Genomic DNA, 21,365 nt, shown 5'->3' with positions numbered 1-21,365 from the left:
TAACAGTGAGATAATAATGGCCTGATCCCAAGTGGATTCATTTTTATTTCCTTTCTGATGGATCACTTTCAATCCCACACACTTCATTTGAGTAGCCATCCCACTGACACTGTTCTGAGGTGAGAAAGCAATTGATGCGATCCAGCTGGGGAAAAGGGAGGACTATGCTAAAGCCAGTGGCAGGTCTAATGGACCCAAAGATGCTACATATCCCCTGGAAGATTTTCACAATGGTTTGATATCTTGGTTTGTATGGAGGATCAAGGATCCCTACTTTGGTCATTAAGGGAAACTCTGGTTTGAGAAAGCAGCATTCCTCCTTTCCAGCCAGGTATGTGAGAGGAAGAGGAAAGTTCAGGGAGAAAGGAGGACATTCCCAGGCTCAACATTCATGTGTAGTTCAAGCAACCACAGTTTGTTGGACTGGGATCATTTATTTCTGCCTTTGTGAGTTTCACCCCTTCCAAGATTATATGTTGCTGAGGGCATGAATTCATTGGCTTTGCAAGTCAACTGATTTAAAAGCTAAGACGCTGACGGATCTTTTGATTAGAGATATTCTAGAAAAACACAATTACTCTGTTTGTCCTGGAGGTGGACTCTTCCCCCTTCTCCTTGTCTATACCATCACAGGGAATGCTGCTTTGAAGAGAGATGCTCTGTTCTGGGATATTTGAATACCTTGAAATGCAGGAGTTCTTTCATGTTTATCTAGTGGGAAAAAAGTGGGAATTTGTTTGATGTCAGCCAGAGAGGGCCAGGGGTCTGGAGAGAAGAATAAAACTGTCAAATCGAGTGTTAGGAAATGAGTTGCAGCAGGGGAACCGGAAGGAAGTGAGTTCACAAGTGGCTGCTATCCAGGGTTATCTTAATGATCCTGAAATTTACAAGGACAGTCCCAGATGTCATTAATTTGGGATTATGCAAATGACCTGAGCTATGTGATTTGGCAGCTGAGTGGACAGTTCTCAGCTGATATTGGGATCTTTTGATTGTCTTAGTTATTTTCTTTGCTGCCTGTGAATTTCTGTGTCCACTCACTGCTGAGAGGACCCTCCTGTGACAGCCCTGGATGGGGTACAGGAATCCTCCTGTTGCCTGGGGGTCAGCTCCAGCAGTGCAGGTGCCCTCAGGAGTAAGGGGCTCCTCAGGAGTAGGGGATAGGTACTGCCAGGATTCAGCCCCCAGGCAGGAAGTAGGGTCTGAGCGCTCTCAACAACTGTGGCTGATGACAAGTCAGGAAGGGGTGCAGCCCTCAGGGCTGGCTGCTGGAGTCATAAGGAGCTCAGCAGGCAGAAGGAGAGCTTCTTCCTGGGGCTTGGACTCCTGGGGAACAGCTGGTGTGAGCCTTGGCAAGCCCCTGGCCTGGCCCTTAGCTGAGCCTTGCCTAGGAGGGCTGGAGTTGCCTATCAGTTGCCCCCGTTTAGGGGGCAGGCCCTACAGGGGCAGTCCCAACTACTAGCCCCTGGGGGGGAGAACAGCCCAACCACTTGGATCAGAAGCAGGGTGCCCTGGCAGACACTGGGAGCAGCTTGGGGGGGGGGCAAGAGACACTCCTGGCTGACGGTGCAGGGCCACTCCAGAAGAACCTAACTGCAGGGCTCTAGGGGCAGGGCGCAAGGATACTGGACCAGCCCACCTTCCTCCAGTCAATCTCCAAGTGGACCAAGTGCCCGACCCACACCCACTGCTCTGGGGGTGGTGTCGCCACAGCTCCTGATGCCCCATGTCTTTTCAGTCCCCCCCCCCATCTCAGACTGATACTTATTTTGGCCAGCAGAGCTGGATGAATTCTGACTTTCTGAACTGTGAACAAAGCCTACTTGAAGGGCTCGGGGCCCAGCGACGTAACTAGGTCAAAATGAATGTGAAGCACTTGACCAAAATAAACTGCTTTTGCCAGCACCATCAGTGCTCCCAGTGGTCCTTCTCCAGATAGGGTACGTCTTCTGCTGGTCGCACCTTCCCACAACTGTTAAGGTTTAAGGGGGGCTTGTATAAAATTATAAGAGGATTGGTGTAGGTTGCCAGTCTTGTCCCAATATGAGCAGGTTGCAAGAACACTTCAACTACAGCAGAGTACTTTCAGCAGTTGTATTGGTCAAGGGATATCACATATAGAGTAGTCATTTAACAGTCCAAGAGTCAGCACAGAGAGCAGTCAGTTCCAGTATAACAAATCCAAATCAGTTCCAATAATACACAGACAAAGGTTCAGTCCATAAGTCAGTAATATCACATACATACAGTATCCAGCCTCTTCAGTTACTCCATCAACTCCCCTACTGCTGCACTTGAGGCTCCTCCTGACTATCTTCATATAGTCAGCTCAGCCAATCAGTATTTGGCTTGGTCACACCCAGGGTGTGCCTGTCCCAGGTGCTTGCTGATTCTGCTGAATCATTGCTCTGCACCTGCTCCCTGAACCAACATGTAAGCTTTGGTTCTGCATCACTCAGAACTCAAGCTGACAACAACCGCTCTTGCCACCCCAAGGGTACACCATGGGACGTACACCTCCTTACTTACAAACATGGTTAAATGTTAATAAAATCTTTTAAATACGTTTCTGGAATGCATGTTGCTTGGTTGACTAGTGGGAACTGGACTACCCCAGAGAACCTTGGAAAATCTGGGTAATTACAGATGGATCCAGGGATCTTAACACCCCCCTTCCTGCCTCCGGCTTTGGAAGTGGTGAGGAGCTGGCAAAGGAGGAGGTGTGGGAGGAAAGTGCATATATAGTTGTTTTTTTTTTACCTTTATGCTCTTATAGGTCCCATTTTTATAATGTAGCCCCCTCTTGTAGCTTTTAGTTAGTTTTGTCATACATTCTTGTCCTGTGTTTTCAGACACCTGGTCCTCTATGGTGTTTTGCCTGATTCCAAGGCCATTCTCTGCCTGGAGAATTATGCCCACTTTAAGCAAATTAGCTCCCCTTCTTTCCCCAACAAATGACCCTGGTTCTGCCCTGCAGTCCTGCTGGACCCACCTCCAGGGTAGCCTGCCTGTTCAACCTGCAAAGGTCCTCTCTCCTGCCAGCAGCTTCCCACCACTACAGCAGCCCCTGGGTCCTCAGCAGGTCTTGGTCACAGCAGCCACACTTCAAACTCCAGTATCCCCAGCAGTCCATTAGTCATAAAGTCAGTCAGAGTATCCAGGACAGAGTCCAAAGTCAATAAGCCAAGTCACAGTCCAAGGTCAGATTCCAAAGTAAGTCAGTCAAATCAGTCAGAGTACCCAAATCAATAAAGCAAGCCAGTCTCCTCTCCTACCTCCAACCTGCACTCCTTCTCCAACCCACAATCCCCTTCCTGCCTCAGAACTCCTTTATAGGAACTACCCAAATTTATTGCTATGAACACAGACACTCCCTGCAAGCCCTCTTGTCCAGAGGCTTTCCCTCCCCAAAACTCCACTTAACTCAGCGGGTAAAGGTCTGAAGCCTCCAAGCCAGTCTCCAAAGCACAGTCCAGTCTTCCCAGTCTTGTGTCCTCCAGCAGAGTCCTGGCAGTCCCCTTCTCCTATAGGTCTGGGTCAGGTAGCCCTCTTGGTCTGGTTCCCTCTGGGTCAACATCCCACCCCTGGCTGCTTTTGTCCTTCTGAAGCTGCTTTTTATCCTTTGTGTCCCATTAAGTGCAAATGCAGCTCAGCTGTGAGCTACCCCTTAGCTCATTCAAAGTCCCATCAAGGTCAAATGAAGCTCAGGTGTCCAACCAGGTCTCCATTGGCCTTGATTGATGACAGCTGTGGAGCCAGCCCTGCCCTTCCCAGAGCTGTCAGCCAGCTGTCAAAACATGGAATGGCTGTCAACACCACAGCATCCACCTGATGATCTTCTGATCTTCCATTACACACAGGCCATCCAAATGTCTAGTATATCTCCCAGGAGCCCCATAGGCAGACTGTAGGCTTACACAGAGGTAAATGAAAAAGTTAATTTGCCTCTGTTTTGCCTTCAGGTTCCCCCCCATAACATGCAGCATGTGCCTTTTTGGTGTGGTTCCATGCTATAGTGCTGAGGTATTCAAGCTGTGCTCCCTAGGGAGGTGTGGCCAGCCACCAGGGGCATCTCAGGGAGAGAGGTGGCCATTGCTGCTCTGCTGGGCTCAGCTCATCTGCTGCCTGCTGACTTGCTGCTTTTCTGCAGCTGTGAATGAGGTGGGTGGGGCAGCGTGAGGTGGGGAGGGCTTGTGAACCATGGTGTGGGGAGGTGGGAGAGAAGGCTGGCTGGGCAGCGGCAGAGGCGCTGCATCCCATCAGCACAGGGTGCGCTGCAGGCAGGCTTCAAACTGAGAGGGAAGAGTAAGTATAGGCAGCGCAGTGCTTTCCTCCGCTTGGGAAGGAGGGAGTCCAGCCTGCTCTTAGTGGAGGGGGGGCTGTCCAAATGCCCCAGCCTGCATCCCCCCTGTCTTGCCTGGGGGGAACAGAGGTGGCAGCTGCATGTTGGGGTGTATGTGTGTGAGCAGCCCCCATCTGCTTTGGGGCGAGTTGTAATCTTGCTCTGTGTGGCTGCAATCCTTTCCACACTTTCCTGGGAGTAAGCCCCATTGACTCAAATGGAACTTACTTCTGAGTAGACCTACATAGGCTTGGTGTCTGTGTCAGCTTAACCCAGGATCTTCACCTTTCTCTTTTTCCTCCCCCTTCAAAAAAGAAACAAAGCCACTCTTGATGGCTGTCTCCAAAAATTGATTAAAAAATAGAAATCCCCATTCCTTTCCAGCCACCCCCCCTTTTCCCTCCTGCCTTGGGGGGGGGGGAGGTACTTCCCATGTTGGCTGCTACTGTAAGACAAAATGCACAATCCTAGCTAGGTCTGCTCAGAAGTAAGTCCTACTGTTGTTGGAAGGTATCAAGGACTGTTAGTTAAGGTATGGAATGCTTACCTGAAATGTAAACAGCATGGTTTTTGATTTCTCTCTCTGAATGTTCAACTTGAGTCTCACAAGCATTTGGCTGGGATTGGGCAGCCTGCCACAAGATGTTCTCTTAGAACAATATTGATACATTTGAATGAAGTCTTTGTCTTCAGAGCACAGAAAAAAAAAATCTAGCAGTCTGAATTCGGCTTGAAGTTTTAACATTGCTTTAAAGTCCAGTTTGAAGACTTTTAGAGCACTAAGCTGTGCACACACATGCTAGAAAGCAAATATTCACACCAGCTCTCATAGAAGAACACTAGTAAGCTTAGCTTTCTTATATTTCCTTGTTTTTCATTTTGAAATCAGTTTTGGGGTACACATAAGTGTGACTAACAAATAGTAATATTTTAATTGAGTTTTAGTAGACTAACTACATTTTAGAGTTTAAAGAGACATGATATCAGAGCACTTCCGGATCAACACATTGCAAAGGTCAACTTCCCACAGCAAATGCAGAAGATAGCAGTTTCTTTGTTTTAGCAGAGCTCACAACCTTTTAGCAACAATTTTGTTGCATTTCACGGGCTGCACATGAAGGCCACAGTGGATCATGCAAGGTTATAGGTGAGGTCATTTTAAGCGAAATTGAAGTGCAGTGCCATTGGCTAACTGCTGGGGGTATATTGTATATGATGGATGTATGAGATGGCCTATTATAAAACAACGGATGTTTTGAACCCACCAATGAATTGTCTCCAAATGTGTTTCAAGGAGAGAACGCCAGATTGTAATAAAAGTCAGCTAAAGGAGGCGTTACACGCTTCTCTTCTCCCCACTTCTGGTGCAAGCAGTCTCCTTTGAGGCTTCTCTTCTCCCCACTTCTGGTGCAAGCAGTTTCCTTTGGGGTTTTTCTCTTCTCCCCATTTCTGATGCACACAGTCTCCTTTGGAGATGTGGATGGATTTACAATCTTTTGCTGATGGATTTACAATAAAGGCCTGGATTTGATCACCACTGTCTACTGAGTTTGCTTTGGTACCTAGGATTACAGTGCAACATCTGAGATCATTGTAACATCTAGGATCCCTTGTAACATCTTGGTTTTTGCACCTTGCAACACTGTGTTCAATGGGACTTACTCCCAGGAAAGCACAATCCCAGGTTAGGATTGCAGCCAAACAGTCTCTGGGTCTCAGTTTGCAATTAGCAGATACACAAAAACAAAGTCTTCCCCTTCCTCAGCAAATTCATCACTTCCCCCCCTTTCCAAAACCCTCCAGGTGTGCTGCTAACAAACTCAGGGCACAATCCTAGCCAGGTCTACCCAGAAGTAAGTCCTATTTTGTTCAATGGGGCTTACACTCGGGTAAGTGTGTTTAGGATTGCAGCCTCAGAGTGCTGGCAGCTGTTTTTTGGTTTCTAGTATATAATTATAACACCTTCATCCCCATTTTGGGGGTAACTGAGGTGAGGTGATGGGGAACTGTGGCCAATGGCCACAAGGATCAGGGGAGCCGCGGGCCAGAAAGGTTCGAGAACCACTGCTATAGTGTGATGGGGGATAGGACTGGGCTCAAAATGAAGCAAATGGTGGCAGAGGTAGAGGGTTTAGTACTCTGCCCTCTGCCCCAGCTATAAGCCAAATCATGACTTCCAGTGTGCTTTTTAATGAAAAAGAAGCTTCCATTCAAAGCCAATGGGAGCCTCTATTCTGATTTAAAGAACACCATGAATGTCTTTCTATGTGAAAATTGTGAGCCCTTGGGGGGAGAGAACAATTGCTTCATTTTTTTTCAGCTGTGGGGATCACCTTATGAGCTTTTCCACTGAAAAACAGTACAGAAATGTTTGTATTACTGTTGTTATTAATATTTATAATAAGTGGCATGTGGGACCACAGTCTGAGCTCCACATCTAGCAGGCTGTGGACAGGCAATGATTCAACCACCCCAAAAGATACAAGTATTGAGAGGACAATGACTGTGGAAGATGGAATTTCGCTCTCCTTCTACCCCCAACCATCAGCATATTCATATTCTTTTCTTTTTCCATACTCAGCATCCGACGTCACGCTCTGCCCAGAGAAGCACCATCCTGGAAAGGAGAGTTTTCCATTAGTAGAGAGATATTGAGGGAAGAGGAGCTCACACAGGACCTCCCTGCTTGTTGTGCATTTCTGCTCCAGCTTTCCTTCCAGGTGAGATACCAACCAAGAAACAGGATGTTGAAAGGAAGCCTCATGTTGAGAACTCAGCCCTGGAGTCAGCAGGGTCTTCTCCTTAGCTTTACTGTCCTGCAAATAAAGATCTCAGCCTCTAGTTATGGCCTTTCCTTCTCAATCATGAGCTGACACCGAACAAATAATCCCTAACCATCTGCGTTGCCTTATGAACCACATCCTATGCGGGCTGCAACTGCAACCTGAAAAAATTACAGGAAGTGAAGAGCTCTGAGTTTCCTAATGTCTTGGCAAAGAGAGAGGAGGCTCAAGTCGCATTGAAAGGATTGGGACCTCAAACACAAGGATTACTTTATTATTATTATTATTATTATTATTATTATTATTATTATTATTATTATTATTAACAATATTTATATACTGCTTTTCAACTAAAAGTTCACAAAGTGGTTTACAGAGAAAAATCAAATAACTAAATGGCTCCCTGTCCCAAAAGGGCTCACAATCTAAAAAGATGCAAAAAGAATACCAGCAGACAGCCACTAAAACAGACACTGCTGGGGTGAGGTGGGCCAGTTACTCTCCCCCTGCTAAAAAAAAAAGGAGCACTCCTGAAAAAGTGCCTCTTACCCAATGAGCAGGGGTTAATTGGATCCAATGCTGTAGTTCAACACTCTCCTCCACCCATCTCCCTTTCTGGATGCCAGAAGCAAAAAGAGAAGGAGTGCATGTGTGTGTGTGTGGGGGGGGGGGAGCCTGTCACCAGTCTACTGTCTGCAGTGATGCTTCAGACAGTCTCAGAATACCAGCTGTGGGGGAGCTATGATGGAAGAGGTGTGTGCCTCCCAGTCCTGCTTCTGAGCCTCCCAGAGGCAGCTGGTGATGGACCACTGAGAAAAACAGGCCTGGGACGAGATGGGTCTTTGGCTTTTCTTGTGTACAACCTCATGCATGGGCTGGCCCTGTCTGCCATACAGGATAGATGGGCTTCTCCTATGAGGAGGCTAGACCCAGGCATGTTGTGGCATCAGGAACCCACCAGCCCTAATAGGCTGCCCAGGGCTTTGGTTCTGAATCTCCCTCCATATTGAAAGAGCCAGATCTGCACTGAGGGGTTCTTCCTGGGTGATGGGATGGAGGAAGCGACTCTTAGAAATACAGCACAAGCCATGAAAGGTCAAGATAGACCCAGATGTCAACTCTAAGGAAATGCAACATCTGTAGGAAGAGGAACTTTTAATAGAACTGGGTGTTTCTATTTCTTGCTTCCACTCTCTGTTTCAGGAAATGAACACAAACACGACTTCCCCTCAGTGGGTCTGATGAAACTGCACCTCACTTGTGACGTTGGGTCCAATGGGTTAAAACAGTGTGGTTGGAATTTGGGACTGCCTCCACGTCTACTCCCTCCTCCTGTTGCCTACACTTCAAATGTCCAGATGCACCAGGGACAGGGGGGAACAGGAGGTGTGGAGGGGAGGAGGGTGCTGAGCTAGAACAGTGGAGGGGGGGGAAATTCTGTAATGAGCTCTGATGCTCTTGTCTTACTTTTAGAAAAGTAAGAGAATCAGACCCATTACCTTGCCAATACCCAACACCCCACCACAAAGTCCCTAAATTGAATGAGAAAATGAGGGGATTGCTAATGCATCCAGTGCAATGTTGTGTAGAACGATAAATGAAAGGACACCAAAAGTGCTCTTTTTCTTGGCACTTTCTTAGTCCACGTTGGTATCCAGGCAGGACAGGGTCTGGGAAGCATGGGGTTAACAGCAAGACATGATAAAGTCAGGGCAGGACATTGCTGGCAAAATCAGATCCATGCAGGCAGCAACTGGTTGAAGAGAACAGGCAGGCCTTGGGCGTCTTTGGCTGCCAGAAGATCCCTACATGGTTTGCAATGAGCTTCTCCATGAGGGAATCATTTCTGCCCATGGAAAGAATCCTGGAAGCTGCCACAGAATAAAACTCCTGGGGCCTGTGGAGAATGACTGGTCATCGCAGGCAAGTGAAGTTGGTTCTGTGGGTTTTGCCGACAGTGTCCTGGAGGCAGCTAAAAAGGCTCCTGGTTGAAAGGTCTGTCAGGGCTGCTTACAGCTGCCCCTTCTTCCAGCTGTACACAGCCTCAACCACGATCAGCACCAAGACAAGAGAGACTAAGACGGCTGCACTCTGGCGGATGTTGGTCACAGCAGAAGCGTGATCTGTAAACATCAGAGAAGAGTAACTTGGCTGTTGCTGCCCTTACTTACTGATGATGTGCCAGTACCTTCTCCTCCCACTCTCCAGTGTTCAGGCCCAGCACTCTCCTCCACATTTCCTCTTCCTCTTAGTTGCCCTCTTCTTTTTCCAAACCAGGGAGTGGAAGAAAAAGGAGGAGCAATGGAGGCACATGAGCAGCTAGAGATGGACCTGAGGCAACTACTTTAGTTGGCCTCATGGATGGGCCAGCCCTGACATCCTTCATCCAGCCACCCTCATGCAACGCACTCTCTCTACTAAGCTATCATAGCCTTCCAGTCCAATTCTATTCTTTTCTCCACCACTACCCCCCACTGGTGTAGCTTTGCCAAAAGTGGGCATGTTGTGTCCAGCTGGGGGAGGAGGAAGACTGGGAGCCTTTGGAGAGGAAAGGGGAGTTAACAAGTCTCCTTGGACCTGTGACAGTTATTTCGCTAGCACAGGTCTGAGGAGAAAATGGCGATCAGGGAGGTTGCTGCTAGAGGGGATAGGATCTGGTGTGCACCATCGCCACCAGGTCCACACCTTCCTGCAGCTTCACCACCCAGTTTCTTCTCCTTCCCCACCCTCTTCCACCCTCCCCCACCCCTCCTGCCTCTCCCACCGGTGCACCTGCTACGGCAGATGACTGGCGCTCCAGTGATGTGTGCAGGAAGGCTCTGGCCTTCCCATCGACACTTGGGCAGTGCACTACTCAGTGTGCTGCCAGAGTATGCTTTATGGCTGCTTTTCAGCAGCCATGGATATTGGAATATGCATTCTGCCACATACGGTTGCTACATCTCAAAAAGGATATAGTGGAACTGGAAAAGGTGCAATCTTATGCCCTTCATCCTATCACAGCCTGCCTATCCATTAGTTCACATCCTGTTCCTGATACACCCTTTCTGACAGCAAATGACAAGCTGCTTTTGCCATTCCTCACAAAGAGCTTCACCAAAGGCAGGTCATTGATATTGCCAATCACAATCCTGGGAAATGCCAAATTCATTGAGGGATGGGAGGTTTGGGAAATGGGAGGGAATACCAGATGTTACCCCTTACCTATCACAATCAGCTCCACAGAGTCACTTGGCCCTGACCAGACAAATGGATTCTCTCTGCGGTGATACTGACAGTGAGTGAGGCAACAGTATAAATAGCAGTGAGGCAAAAAGACGGTGAGGCAACAGTATAAATAGCAGTATCCAGGATCAGAGAAGCAAAGAAAAGAAAGGAAAATGGGCTGTCATTAGAAGCATGGGCTGAGACAAATGTTGCTAAATGGAGAAAGAGTCAGGCCCAGCCCAAGCCCTCCTGGTACCCGACACTGAGCTCTGGGACTGCCCCCTTTGCAGGGTGCAAAGCATGCCATGGAAATGTTATCTCTCCCCCAAATCCTTTGGCAAGTGAGTTTCACCTTGTGTTTTGTCCACCTCCCACCCCCCCAATTTTGTATGTTGGAAACTTATTTGATGCACAAATGCCTCATGTTTTTCTATGAGCACCACAGAGATAAAAAGCTGAGTCATGATGATCTCATTCCTCTCTCCATACCCCACCTGCCTTGCTGTGGTTGCTGTCATTCATGGACCCGCTGGTGCTGCGTTAAAGGGGAAAGGTAGATCAAGGAATACATTTCCTGCCATCTCCAGGGCCTTATATGTACCTATATGCCCTCTAATTGACGTCTCTTTGTTGCTCTCCATCCCATTATCTGCTTGTACTCTTTGATGGCAACTAGGCTGTAGCTTCCGCCATTCCCCACCAACAGCACAGTCAGAGATCCTTGTGAAGGTATTCCATTGCCAGTCAACATACTGGACATTCCTGTTCCAACGATAGAGGATGTGATTGGGAAGAGGGAGGGCATGCCAAGTGTAGCCCCTTACCTTGCTGAAAGGGCTGCTCAGGGTTGTTTGGCAAAACAAGTTCCACAGGGTCGCTCGGCTCTGACCATATAAATGGTTCCCCTTTGTGGTGATAGCGACAGGTGTAGTTCCCAGCATCCTCCAAACTTAGCATGTGGAAAAGGAAAGAGCCCGTGTCTCCTGCTGCCTCGACCATCTGTACTGCTGTGAGGTTCCTGGATTTGTGAAGGGAGAAGATCAGACTTTGCCCCTGTGTCTGACATTCAATGGTGACATATTTGCCTAGAACAGGCTTTCCTTGCACCAGGATGGAAGGTTTCTTGAGCTTGGGATCTGGAAGTAGGAAAATGACAATGGAGCCCTAAGGTTAGTTTACAGTTCGTATTGTCCTACTGAATCCATTCATTATATATGGGCGCAATCCTAATCCCTGATGTCAGTACTTTCCAGCACTGGCAAAGCGGTGCCAATGGGATGTGTGCTGCATCCTGCAGTTGGGTGTCACTCATGGAGGCCTCCTCAAAGTAAGGGAATGTTTGTTCCCTTACCTCAGAGCTGCATTGCCCTCGTGTCAGTGCTGGAAAGGGAGGAATGGGGTAGAGGCTGTGGCAGGGAGGCAGTGTGTCAAGACTGGCAATATCATCAAGATGTGCACATTTTCTCTTCTGTCATTTGCAGCTATTGAGTTTGTATGTGTGAACAAAGTGCTTATTTATGGCCATAATATGCTTAATGACATCACTTACCGCTTAATGATGTCATGTCTGGCCTTTAGCAGGTGTCACGAATGCTTTTTAGCCCACCATATGAAATGGGTTTGACACCACTGACCTAATTCTTCTTTTGCAGACAGACCTCAATTTGTACAGTGGGTGCTGATATCCCCTCCCCCCACTGGGACTCACTGAGATGGCAGGCTTGGGTAAATCTTGCTTTGGACAGAGGTAGAGCAAGCGTCAGTGGAGCATCACCTTCAGCCTGTCTCTGTAATATGGGCAGCATCTGTATGTGCAAGGTAAAGGTTGGGATCCAAGTGTGAATATACTCAGGGTAGTGATCTGGGACATGAGCAAATGAAGCTTATATCCATGGCCTGTTGAATCCTAATTTCTTTAAGACTTTGACATCAGTATATCCCCTGTTTCACAGCAGGGAATTCAGAGACAGAGAAGATCTGAGGTAAAGAAGATCAAGTGAGTGCTCACTACAACAGTGTTTGAGGACTGCAGTCAGAGAAATAAGCAGAGACATTGTTGGGTAAGAGAAGTTATTCATGTGAATGGTGAAACCACATGTTCTAATCCCCTATAATAAGGACATCTTTTTGCGGTGTTAGTTCTAGAATGTGTTTTAAGTCTTCATAAAATTGGTTAACTTCATCCTTTTCGGCATCAGTGGTTGGGGCATAGACTTAAATTACTGTGAGGTTAAAAGGTTTGCCTTGAATTCGAACTGAAATCATTCTCTCGTTTTTGAAATTGTACCCCAGTACTGCTTTTCCTATTCTTTTGTTCTCTATAAGGGCTACTCTATTTCTTCTATAGGATTCTTGTCCACAGTAGTAAATATAATGTTCATCTGAATTAAATTCGCCCATTCCTTTCCATTTTAGTTCACTAATTCCGAAGATGTGGATGTTCAATCTTGCCATCTCATGTTTAATCACATCCAGCTTACCTTGATTCATTGATCTTACATTCCAGGTTCCTATGCAATATTGTTCTTTACAGTATCGAACTTTCCTTTCACTTCTCCACTTCACAAAGATGGAGAAGCTCTATATAGTCAGTAAAAACAAGACCTGGAGCTGACTGTAGCTCAAATCATGAGTTTCTCATTGCAAAATTCTGACTTAAACTGAAGAAAGTAGGGAAAAAACATTAGGCCATTAAGGTACGACCTAAATTATAAGAATACACAGTCCAGGTGATGGAAAAATTTAGAGGTTTAGATTTGGTAGACAGAGTGCCTGAAGAACTATGGATGGAGGCTCATAACATTGTTCAGGAGGTAGCAACTAGAACCATCCCTAAGAAAATGAAATGCAAGAAGGCAAAATGGCTGTCTGAAGAAGCTGTACAAATTGCTGAGGAAAGAAGGAAAGCAAAAGGCAAGGGAGAAAGGGAAAGGTATATCCAACTGAATGCAGATTTCCAGAGAATTGCAAGGAGAGATAAGAAGGCCTTCTTAAATGAGCAGGTAGCAGGTAAAAATTTTCATGGTCTTAGGAAGGTTTGGCAACGAGAGTTAAATGAGGAGTTAAGTGATGAAATTTGGAAAAGTTTACAGAATAAAAATAATGAAGAATTTATCTGTTAGAATTAAGGAAAATTGTTATAAATCTATATGGACATGGTATTTAACACCTGTAAAATTGAATCAGTGCAATAAGGATATAACTAAAGCGTGTTGGAGATGTAAAAAAGAAATTGGCACTTATTTTCATATGTGGTGGTCCTGTGAAGTAATGAAAAAAGTTAGGCAATGATATCTAGAGAGGTTAATGAAATTTTTGGTAAGAATATACTGATAAGCCCACTGATGGCTGTGTTTAGTAATAAAGATACAGAAATGGGAGAATAGAAATTAATCACTGTGATGGTAACTGCTGCAAGACTGTTGCTTGCTAGGAATCGGAAAGGAGATAGAAATTTGAATATTGAGGAATGGTACAAAGTCAGGTGGAATATAGCTATAAATGATAAATGAACATGTGAGTTGTAAGTTAAGAAAGGAGTTGTGAAAGAAAATGTATTTATGGATATATGGAAGTTGTTTTTGGAGCATGCTTTGAAGGGTAAAGGATGTATGCCTGATGAAGAATCGGTGACTTTTTGGAGAAGGAAGGGGAATCCAAATTGAGTAGAATATGAAGATGAAATCAAAAAGAATGAAGTCGGAAGAGAATGGGTCATTATTCCCGGAGAAGGGGGTGGGGAGCACTGGCAGATTGGTGGGGATAAATGTATGTTGTTGTGAGATGGGTTTTTTTTTTGGTATTCCATTTATTAAAAAAAAAAAAAAAGATTTCCAGAGAATAGCAAGGAGAGATAAGAAGGCCTTCTTAAATGAGCAGCGCAGAGAAATAGAGGAAAATGATAGAAGAGGAAAGACTAGAGATCTCTTCAAGAAAATTGGAGATATCACAGGAATATTTCATGCAAAGATGGGCATGATAAAGGACAATAATTGCAGGGACCGAACAGAAGCAGACACAATTAAATAGGTGGCAAGAATACACAGAGGAACTCTACAAGAAAGGTGTTAATGTCCCTGATAACCACGATGGTGTGATCGCTGAACTTGAGCCAGACATCCTGGAACTTGAAGTCAAGTGGGCCCTAGGAAGCATCACTAACAAAGCTAGCGGAGGTGACAGTATTCCCGCTAGACAGTATTCCCTTAAAAGTTTAAAAGATGATGGTGTTAAAGTGCTGCACTCAATCTGCTAGCAAATTGGGAAAACTCAACATTGGCCTCAGGACTGGAAAAGATCGGTTTACGTTCCAATCCCAAAGAAAGGCGAAGCCAAAGAATGTGCAAACTACTGCACAATTGCTCTTATTTCACATGCTAGCAAGGTTATGCTCAAAGTACCTACAATCTAGGCTTCAGCAGCACGTGAATCGAGAACTACAAGCTGGTTTTCAAAGAGGCAGAGGAACTAGAGATCAAACTGCCAACATTTGCTGGATTGGTGGTTGGCAACCTTCAGTCTCAAAAGACTATGGTATAAGCTTACAGCACCAGGTATTCCCAAGCGGTCTCCCATCCAAGTACTAACCAGGCCTGACCCTGCTTAGCTTCCGAGATCAGACGAGATCGGGCATGTGCAGGGTAACAGTTGCTGGATTATGGAGAAAGCAATGGAGTTCCAGAAAAACATACTTCTGCTTCATCGACAATGCTAAAGCCTTTGACTGTGCGGCTCACAACACATTGTGGCAAGTTCTTAAAGAGATGGGAGTCCCAGACTACCTCATCGGTCTCCTGAGAAATCTGTATGCAGATCAGGAAGTAACTGTTAGAACTGGACATGGAACAACAACTGTCTACTTGCCTCCACTGCTTCTCCTTCTTCTTCCATTCCCCGGATTGGGAGAGGAAATGTGGAGGGGAGGGGAGTGCTGAACTAGAACAGTGGAGAGTGGGAGAAGCAGAGGCTGGCACATCATTAGGCAATTCAACATGCCCCTTCAGGCATCAGGAGGTTGTGGGTCAGCCCGGATCATGATTGTTGCTGAGTACATGTTTGCTGTTGTGAGGTACAAGTGCTGCTGAGGGCAAATATTGGGTGCAGCTCAAGCCAGGGCTTAAGCTCTTTAGCCTCTTCCTCCTGCTTGCCCCTGCCCCATCCCTCTTTCCTCACCCTCTGTGGCATACCTGCACTTGCATGCATGCAGAGCAACTGGGCAGACAGACCTCTGGGGGGGGGATAGTGGAAGGAGAGCCTGCCTGAAGGAAGTGGAAGGAGTGTGCATGCATGTGCTGTGAGATAGCAGCGACCCAGACAAGCCTTCCCCCATTGGTTCCTCCTCCTTCTCCTGCCACCAAAACAGCATGAGTGCAGCCTCTTCCCTCTTCCCTCACCCACAGATACACACTTGGTCAAATGCATGAATCTGCATACCTTGTAGTCAAATCATTATATGAGCAATTGCTCATCCAATGGGAGACAACTGTACACATTTTAAAGGGGGAAAGTATATCAAGGAGTAGCCAATGAAAATGTAGCCTGGTACTGAGTGCAAAATGATGCCCCGGAAGTGACGTCACTTCCAGAAGTGACCAGACCCAGACTTTGACCCAGACGCAGACCCAGACGCAGACCCATACCAGACCCAGACTTCCACACCCAGACTTTTAAAAAAAGTGAAAAATGGGGCAGTGGCATAACTAAGGCATCTGCTACCCAGGGTCAAAGAAGATTTTATAGCCCCTCCAACTCCATTGCAAAATCAAATTTAATTTATTAAGAAAATAAATATAAAGTTTTCTGGTTAATTGGCCATAATTTTTGATAGAATACAGACATTCCAGTGAAGTTTGTTTCACTGCATTCAGCATTAAATTATCTTTCCAATGATATATCACTTGATGGTATTCTCTGTACTTACCAAGGTTTTCACAATTTTGTCCACTAGTGTCAAGCTCAGCTTGTTTTCTCTGTAAAGCTTGTTGCCCGGTGCAGTTGCTACCCGGCCCCCCCTTAGCTACGCCACTGTTCACAATTCTTGCCATCTCCAGGACAATAATGTACCTATGCCCTCTGATGAATGTCTTTTTGTTACTCTCCATTCCCCTATCTGTGTGCATACTTCGAAAGAATCTAAGCAGATGATAGGAGCTGTGCACGTGTACAAAAGTATGGCTTCTTACCTATCACAGCCAGCTTCACAGAGTCACTTGGCCCTGACCAGACAAACGGATTCTCTCTGCGGTGATACTGACAGGTGTAGTTCCCAGCATCCTCCAAGCTCAGTGTGTGGAAAGGGAAATGGTTTGTGCTTCCTGTTGGTGGGATTACCTGTGTTGCTGTGTGGCTTCTGGATTTGTGCAGGGAGAAGGTCAGATTATGCTCTGGTCCCTGACATTCAATGGTAACAGTCATGCCTACAAAAGGCTCCCCTTGCAACTTGATGGAGGGCTTGATGAGGCTGGGATCTGGAGGTAAGAAAAATGCAGTGGGTAATACTGGCTAGTTTACAGTCCTCTTGTATATATGCTCTTGAATCTAGTCATTATATCACAGCCTAATCCTAGGCTGGTTTTCCACTGGTAAATCTTGTAATCCACCAGCATAAAGCCAGAATTGCAGGAGCCACAGCCACTCATTCTGCTGCTCACTGCCTATCCTGCAGGAGCCTGTGGCAGCAGTGGTGGGCTGCAGAACCTCCACTGGAGCAAGTAGGTAGCTGGTAGAGTCGGTTCAGGGAATGACTGGGGTGGTTTAGAGCAGGAAGATCTTGAAGGCAGCTGCACATGCCAAGATCCTATCTCCTCCCCCCCTTTCCCAGCCTGCACCCTCCTCCAAAAGTCTCCTCAGACAATGTGCTGCTGTAATAAGGGCTACCAATGAAATGCAGAGCATGCTGAACGCAAACAGTTTTGAGCCACTGCTGCAAAACAGTGGCAGCATCAGTGCTCCGCTGCTGTGGCTGATGACTTGCTCTGGTGCAGGTAAGCTGGCGTGGAGGGGGGGAGGATCATGGGTGTGGAGGGAGAGAAACAGGGTTTGTATGGGGAGAAACCAGTGGGTGGGGTGGAAGGGTGGATCTCGCAGCAGTCTCATACACTGGATTTTATCCCCTCTTGAAAAGTTTCCTGCCCATTTTCTCTCAGACATATGACACCAAAACGGCTTGCATAAGTGCGAGGAGACCAATACTTTTTTAAAAAATGTTTTTTACTTACCTTCCATTTGCTTTGAGGTGGATCTCCGCCCCGCCCCCCCACCAGAGCATGCAGTGTGGGTCTTTTTGGCAGCGCTGCCAGCTATAGAGTAGGGGGATAGGACTGGGCTCCTAGCCTCATAGGCTGCAACCCTATAAAGTCCTGGGACTTGCCCTAATAAATGCGATGGAGCTGAGTAAACATGCAGAACATTTGCTGTTAGAATTCATCACCTGTAAGCAGCGTTAATGGTATTCAAGTGGGAGGAAAATCTATTTTGAAATGAAACAAGTGTTATAGTCAGTGCCACTTTCCCAGGTGACTTATTGATGTGGAAACTGCAAAACCCATTTTAGTGCTGTTTTTGTGAAAATAACTCACAAGGACTAAGCCAAAAGCTCACCTGTCACGTTGATGTAGATTTTGTCACTACGGACTGACCAAGGACCTTCTCCTGTTATAGAATGATATATACACTGGTAGGTCCCCCCATCTTCTGCCTTGGCATTTAAGATGGGAAATATAACCTCAGGCTGCTCTGCCTCCTTGGCATCAATGCTCTCCCGTTCATCCTTCTCCAAATAGAACTCCATTTGTAAGTAGTTTTCACTCATACAGTGGATGCTGACGTTTCCCCCCAGAGCAACCACATTACTGGGAGTCACAGAGATGGAAGGCTGTGGATTAGGTTGCCCTGCAGAGAAGAGAACATGTGACAGGTCTGGAGAGTGGAGCAGCAGCAGCAGCCTGTCACTGTAAAGTGTGTGTGCAAGGTCATGTCTGGGCTCCAAGTGCAAATATGTCCAGGCTAGAGGTTTGTGACATTCGCAATTGAAGCTCATTTCAGGGCCAGCTTCATCCTCATTTCTTCCAATGTCTGCTGAGAAGCTACTTCAGAACAGGAGCTTCTCACCTGAGCAAGAGCTGAAGTGCCAACAGCAACAAGGACTCTATGGAGTGACTCCATTTCATGTGACCCAAGATAGAGGCAGAGGACATACTTCAGCCTCCTCCTCCCTGTCCCCACTGAACAGTGACGATGTGGGCGAGGGTATCTATCAGAGCTTCCTCTTTATGCTCATTCCCAGGAGAGAACCACTGAACGGCCTGTGAAGGGGATGCAGGTGGTGACTTCTCTTGAATCCTCTGTTGCTGCTTCACAGATGGAAGGATGGAGCAAGAGAACCCTTTGCCTCTATCTTAGATGAGATGGGAGAAGGAGGCTGAGGAGCATCTTTGGAGTAAGGGGTTGCTGTGTTGGCAGCTAGATTAGAAGTGTGTAGAAGATGGATAGAGGCCCTGGGCTGTTACTTCCTTTTGTGAGTGCCGGGCAGAGGCGTCACTAGAACAGCCTCATCTGCACTGTGGCTTCCACATTTGCTTGACACTAAAAAAAAATAGCAGGTGAAGCTTGTCATGGCATCCAGATTTACATTATCACCTGCTGATCAAGACATTTGCCAGTCTTCTGGCTTTTTGGTGCTAAACTCAATGGTAGGGAAGCTAGACACTGACCAAGGGTAATAGTACCTAGTGGCAACCCTTCCTGCTTCCTGCTCCCCTGGCTTGCTGAATGTGAGAGGAAATTTGTAGATCTATCCACTTCCACCATCCCATACTAAGGAAACTGGGCAGAGGGGAAGGATCTGGGCAAAACCTCCCATCCCAGGAGACCACAGAACCCAGGGGTTCTTGTTGAAACTCAGCTGCAGTAGGATCCACAAGTGATCTAACATGACAAAGCACTGAATTACCCATGAACAAGGACTAGGCAGATAAGGAGTCCAAATATATTCTCGAAGAAATAAGAATTAAAATAATGTACCTTAAAACTAAAAATTCTTCTATATATTTTCTATTGATCTTTCTGTCCATAAATCTGTATAATAAATCACACAGCCCAATCCTAACTAAATTCCCCCACACTGATACAGCAGTACCAGCATGGGCTGCGTGGCATCCTACGGGGCAATTTTGGCTACTGGAGGTCTCCTAGAGGTAAGGGGACATTTGTCCTCTTTCCTGGGGTAAGCCCCAGCAGCTGGAATGGGTCAACTCGGACCTGCACCAGTGATATCGATGTCTGAGTTGCTCCATGTCGATGGATCAGGTCTGGGAAGGGGGTTAGATAGGCTGTGCACCAGTGCCACAGACCCCACCCCCTTCCAGGTCCAATCCACCCACCCTGCCCTGTCATCTCCTCTCTCCACCTTGTTCCACCCCTCACCACCCCTCGGATTTTTTAAATCTTGGTATTTTTGAATAATACCATCATGTTATATATCATCTGATGTGTGATTTCATGCAGAATGCAGTGAAACAAACCACACTGAAATATCTCTATTCTATCAAATGTTATAGTGAAAAAAGCAGTGGGGCGTGGCTATGGTACACCAGCACGTCCATTTTCTGGGACATTGCCCTACCCACTGCATGGGAGGAGACCCATCATGGTGTGATGTGCTGCACCATATGTTGCAAACCCTAGTGATGCCACTGGGCCTTCTGCAAAGCTTTGTTTAGCTTTACTAGCCTTAGGGCCCAATCCTGTTCAATTTTCCAGTGCCGGTGCAGCCATGCCAATGGGGCATGCACTGCATCCTATGCTGGGAAGGCAGTCGCACAGGCCTCCTTAAGTTATGGGAATGCTTGTTCACCGGCTGCACCGGTGCTGTAAAACTGGATAGGATTGGGCCCTTGCTCAGTAGTTTCTTATATATAAAGAAAGCACAGGTTTTTCAGATGCAACTTTCCCCAAGGGATTCCTCCCAAACTAAAACACGCAAGGGTGTATCAACAGTCCGGTAAGCATAAATCTGCACACTTTCTTTGCCAATGTTAACTGGAGATTTCAAGAAAGTAAAATTTTACAATACAAATCAATGAGTTTATTACATGACGTATGATTGTTGTTGATCACGAACAAGCATTCAGAGGGCTGAACTTGGTACTCATGCCCCGTGGGGGCCCTTTTTGTGCTCATCTGAGCATCATTCATTGAAATGCCTGCTGTTCAGAGGGGGTGTGGAAGGAATTCCAAAGGTGAGACCTGTTTTCTTCATCTGATTACGACTTATTAATATCAGAGAGTCAGAGCTTGCTCTTCTGTGTGTGTGTGGGTGTGTGTGTCATAATGTATACATATGGGTCATATGGGTAACCCCTGCTAATTGGGTAAGAGGCACTTTTTCAAGTGGGTGCTCCTTTTTTTAGCAGGGGGAGAGTAACTGGCCCACCTCACCCCAGCAGTGTCTGTTCTAGTGGCTGTCTGCTGGTGTTCTTTTGCATCTTTTTAGATTGTGAGCCCTTTTGGGACAGGGAGCCATTTAGTTATTTGATTTTTCTCTGTAAACCGCTTTGTGAACTTTTAGTTGAAAAGCGGTATATAAATACTGTTAATAATAATATGTATATATGTAGGCTTTTTTTGCTGAGATGTTGAGGCAGGTTACTAGTCCCATCACTGATCTTCTGCTCTCTTTTTAGGACACAGTGAGTTGTATCCAAAGAAAGTCCCTCTCCTCTCCTTTCCTCTCCTCAGACATATGCCCCCCCAAAAGGCTAGCATACGTCCAAGGAGACCCACAGGCAGAGGTAAGTAAAAAAGTCAACTTACCTCCAGATTGCTTTCAGGTAACCCACCAGCGACATCACCATAGCATGCAGCGCACAACTTTTTGGTGTGTCTATAGTGTGGTGGAGGACAGAATTGGGCTCAAATGGAGCAAAATGGTAGCGGGGGGGGGGGTCTTTAGTATTCTGCCCTCTGTCCCAGCTTTGAAACTGATCATGACTTCCAGTGTGCTTTTTGATGAGAAAAAAGCTTCCATTCAAAGC

At 46.5% G+C, this 21,365-nt stretch overlaps 1 protein-coding gene and 1 pseudogene across 1 annotated transcript; both read right to left on the bottom strand.

Moving 5' to 3' along the window:
* Positions 1–8,713: 8,713 nt before the first annotated feature.
* LOC136653458 (T-cell-interacting, activating receptor on myeloid cells protein 1-like) lies at positions 8,714–20,511 on the bottom strand. Its single transcript, XM_066630355.1, has 5 exons — positions 20,424–20,511; positions 17,932–18,222; positions 16,515–16,799; positions 11,157–11,468; positions 8,714–9,248 (listed from the first exon to the last, which is right to left on the bottom strand). The coding sequence occupies exons 1-5, from the start codon at positions 20,509–20,511 to the stop codon at positions 9,136–9,138; spliced, it is 1,089 nt and encodes a 362-aa protein (XP_066486452.1). The 3' UTR covers positions 8,714–9,135.
* On the bottom strand, positions 14,871–14,987 carry LOC136654724 (5S ribosomal RNA; annotated as a pseudogene).
* Positions 20,512–21,365: the final 854 nt, after the last annotated feature.

This window comes from Tiliqua scincoides, chromosome 5 (genome assembly GCF_035046505.1).
Source record: "Tiliqua scincoides isolate rTilSci1 chromosome 5, rTilSci1.hap2, whole genome shotgun sequence".
In the NCBI taxonomy this organism is placed as follows: domain Eukaryota; kingdom Metazoa; phylum Chordata; class Lepidosauria; order Squamata; family Scincidae; genus Tiliqua; species Tiliqua scincoides.
Note: the sequence above shows the minus strand (reverse complement) of the source record. Positions and strands in the feature narration are given on the sequence as shown.

Bases quoted from the DNA above. Each gene is read 5' to 3' on its own strand.
- LOC136653458 (XM_066630355.1), bottom strand. From the start codon at position 20,511: ATGAGCACAAAAAGGGCCCCCACGGGGCATGAGTACCAAGTTCAGCCC. The intron at 18,223-20,423 runs GTAATAAACTCA...TCTTCTCTGCAG, and splicing joins CAACAACAATCATACGTCAT to GGCAACCTAATCCACAGCCT. The intron at 16,800-17,931 runs GTGAGCTTTTGG...TCTTACCTCCAG, and splicing joins AATCTACATCAACGTGACAG to ATCCCAGCCTCATCAAGCCC.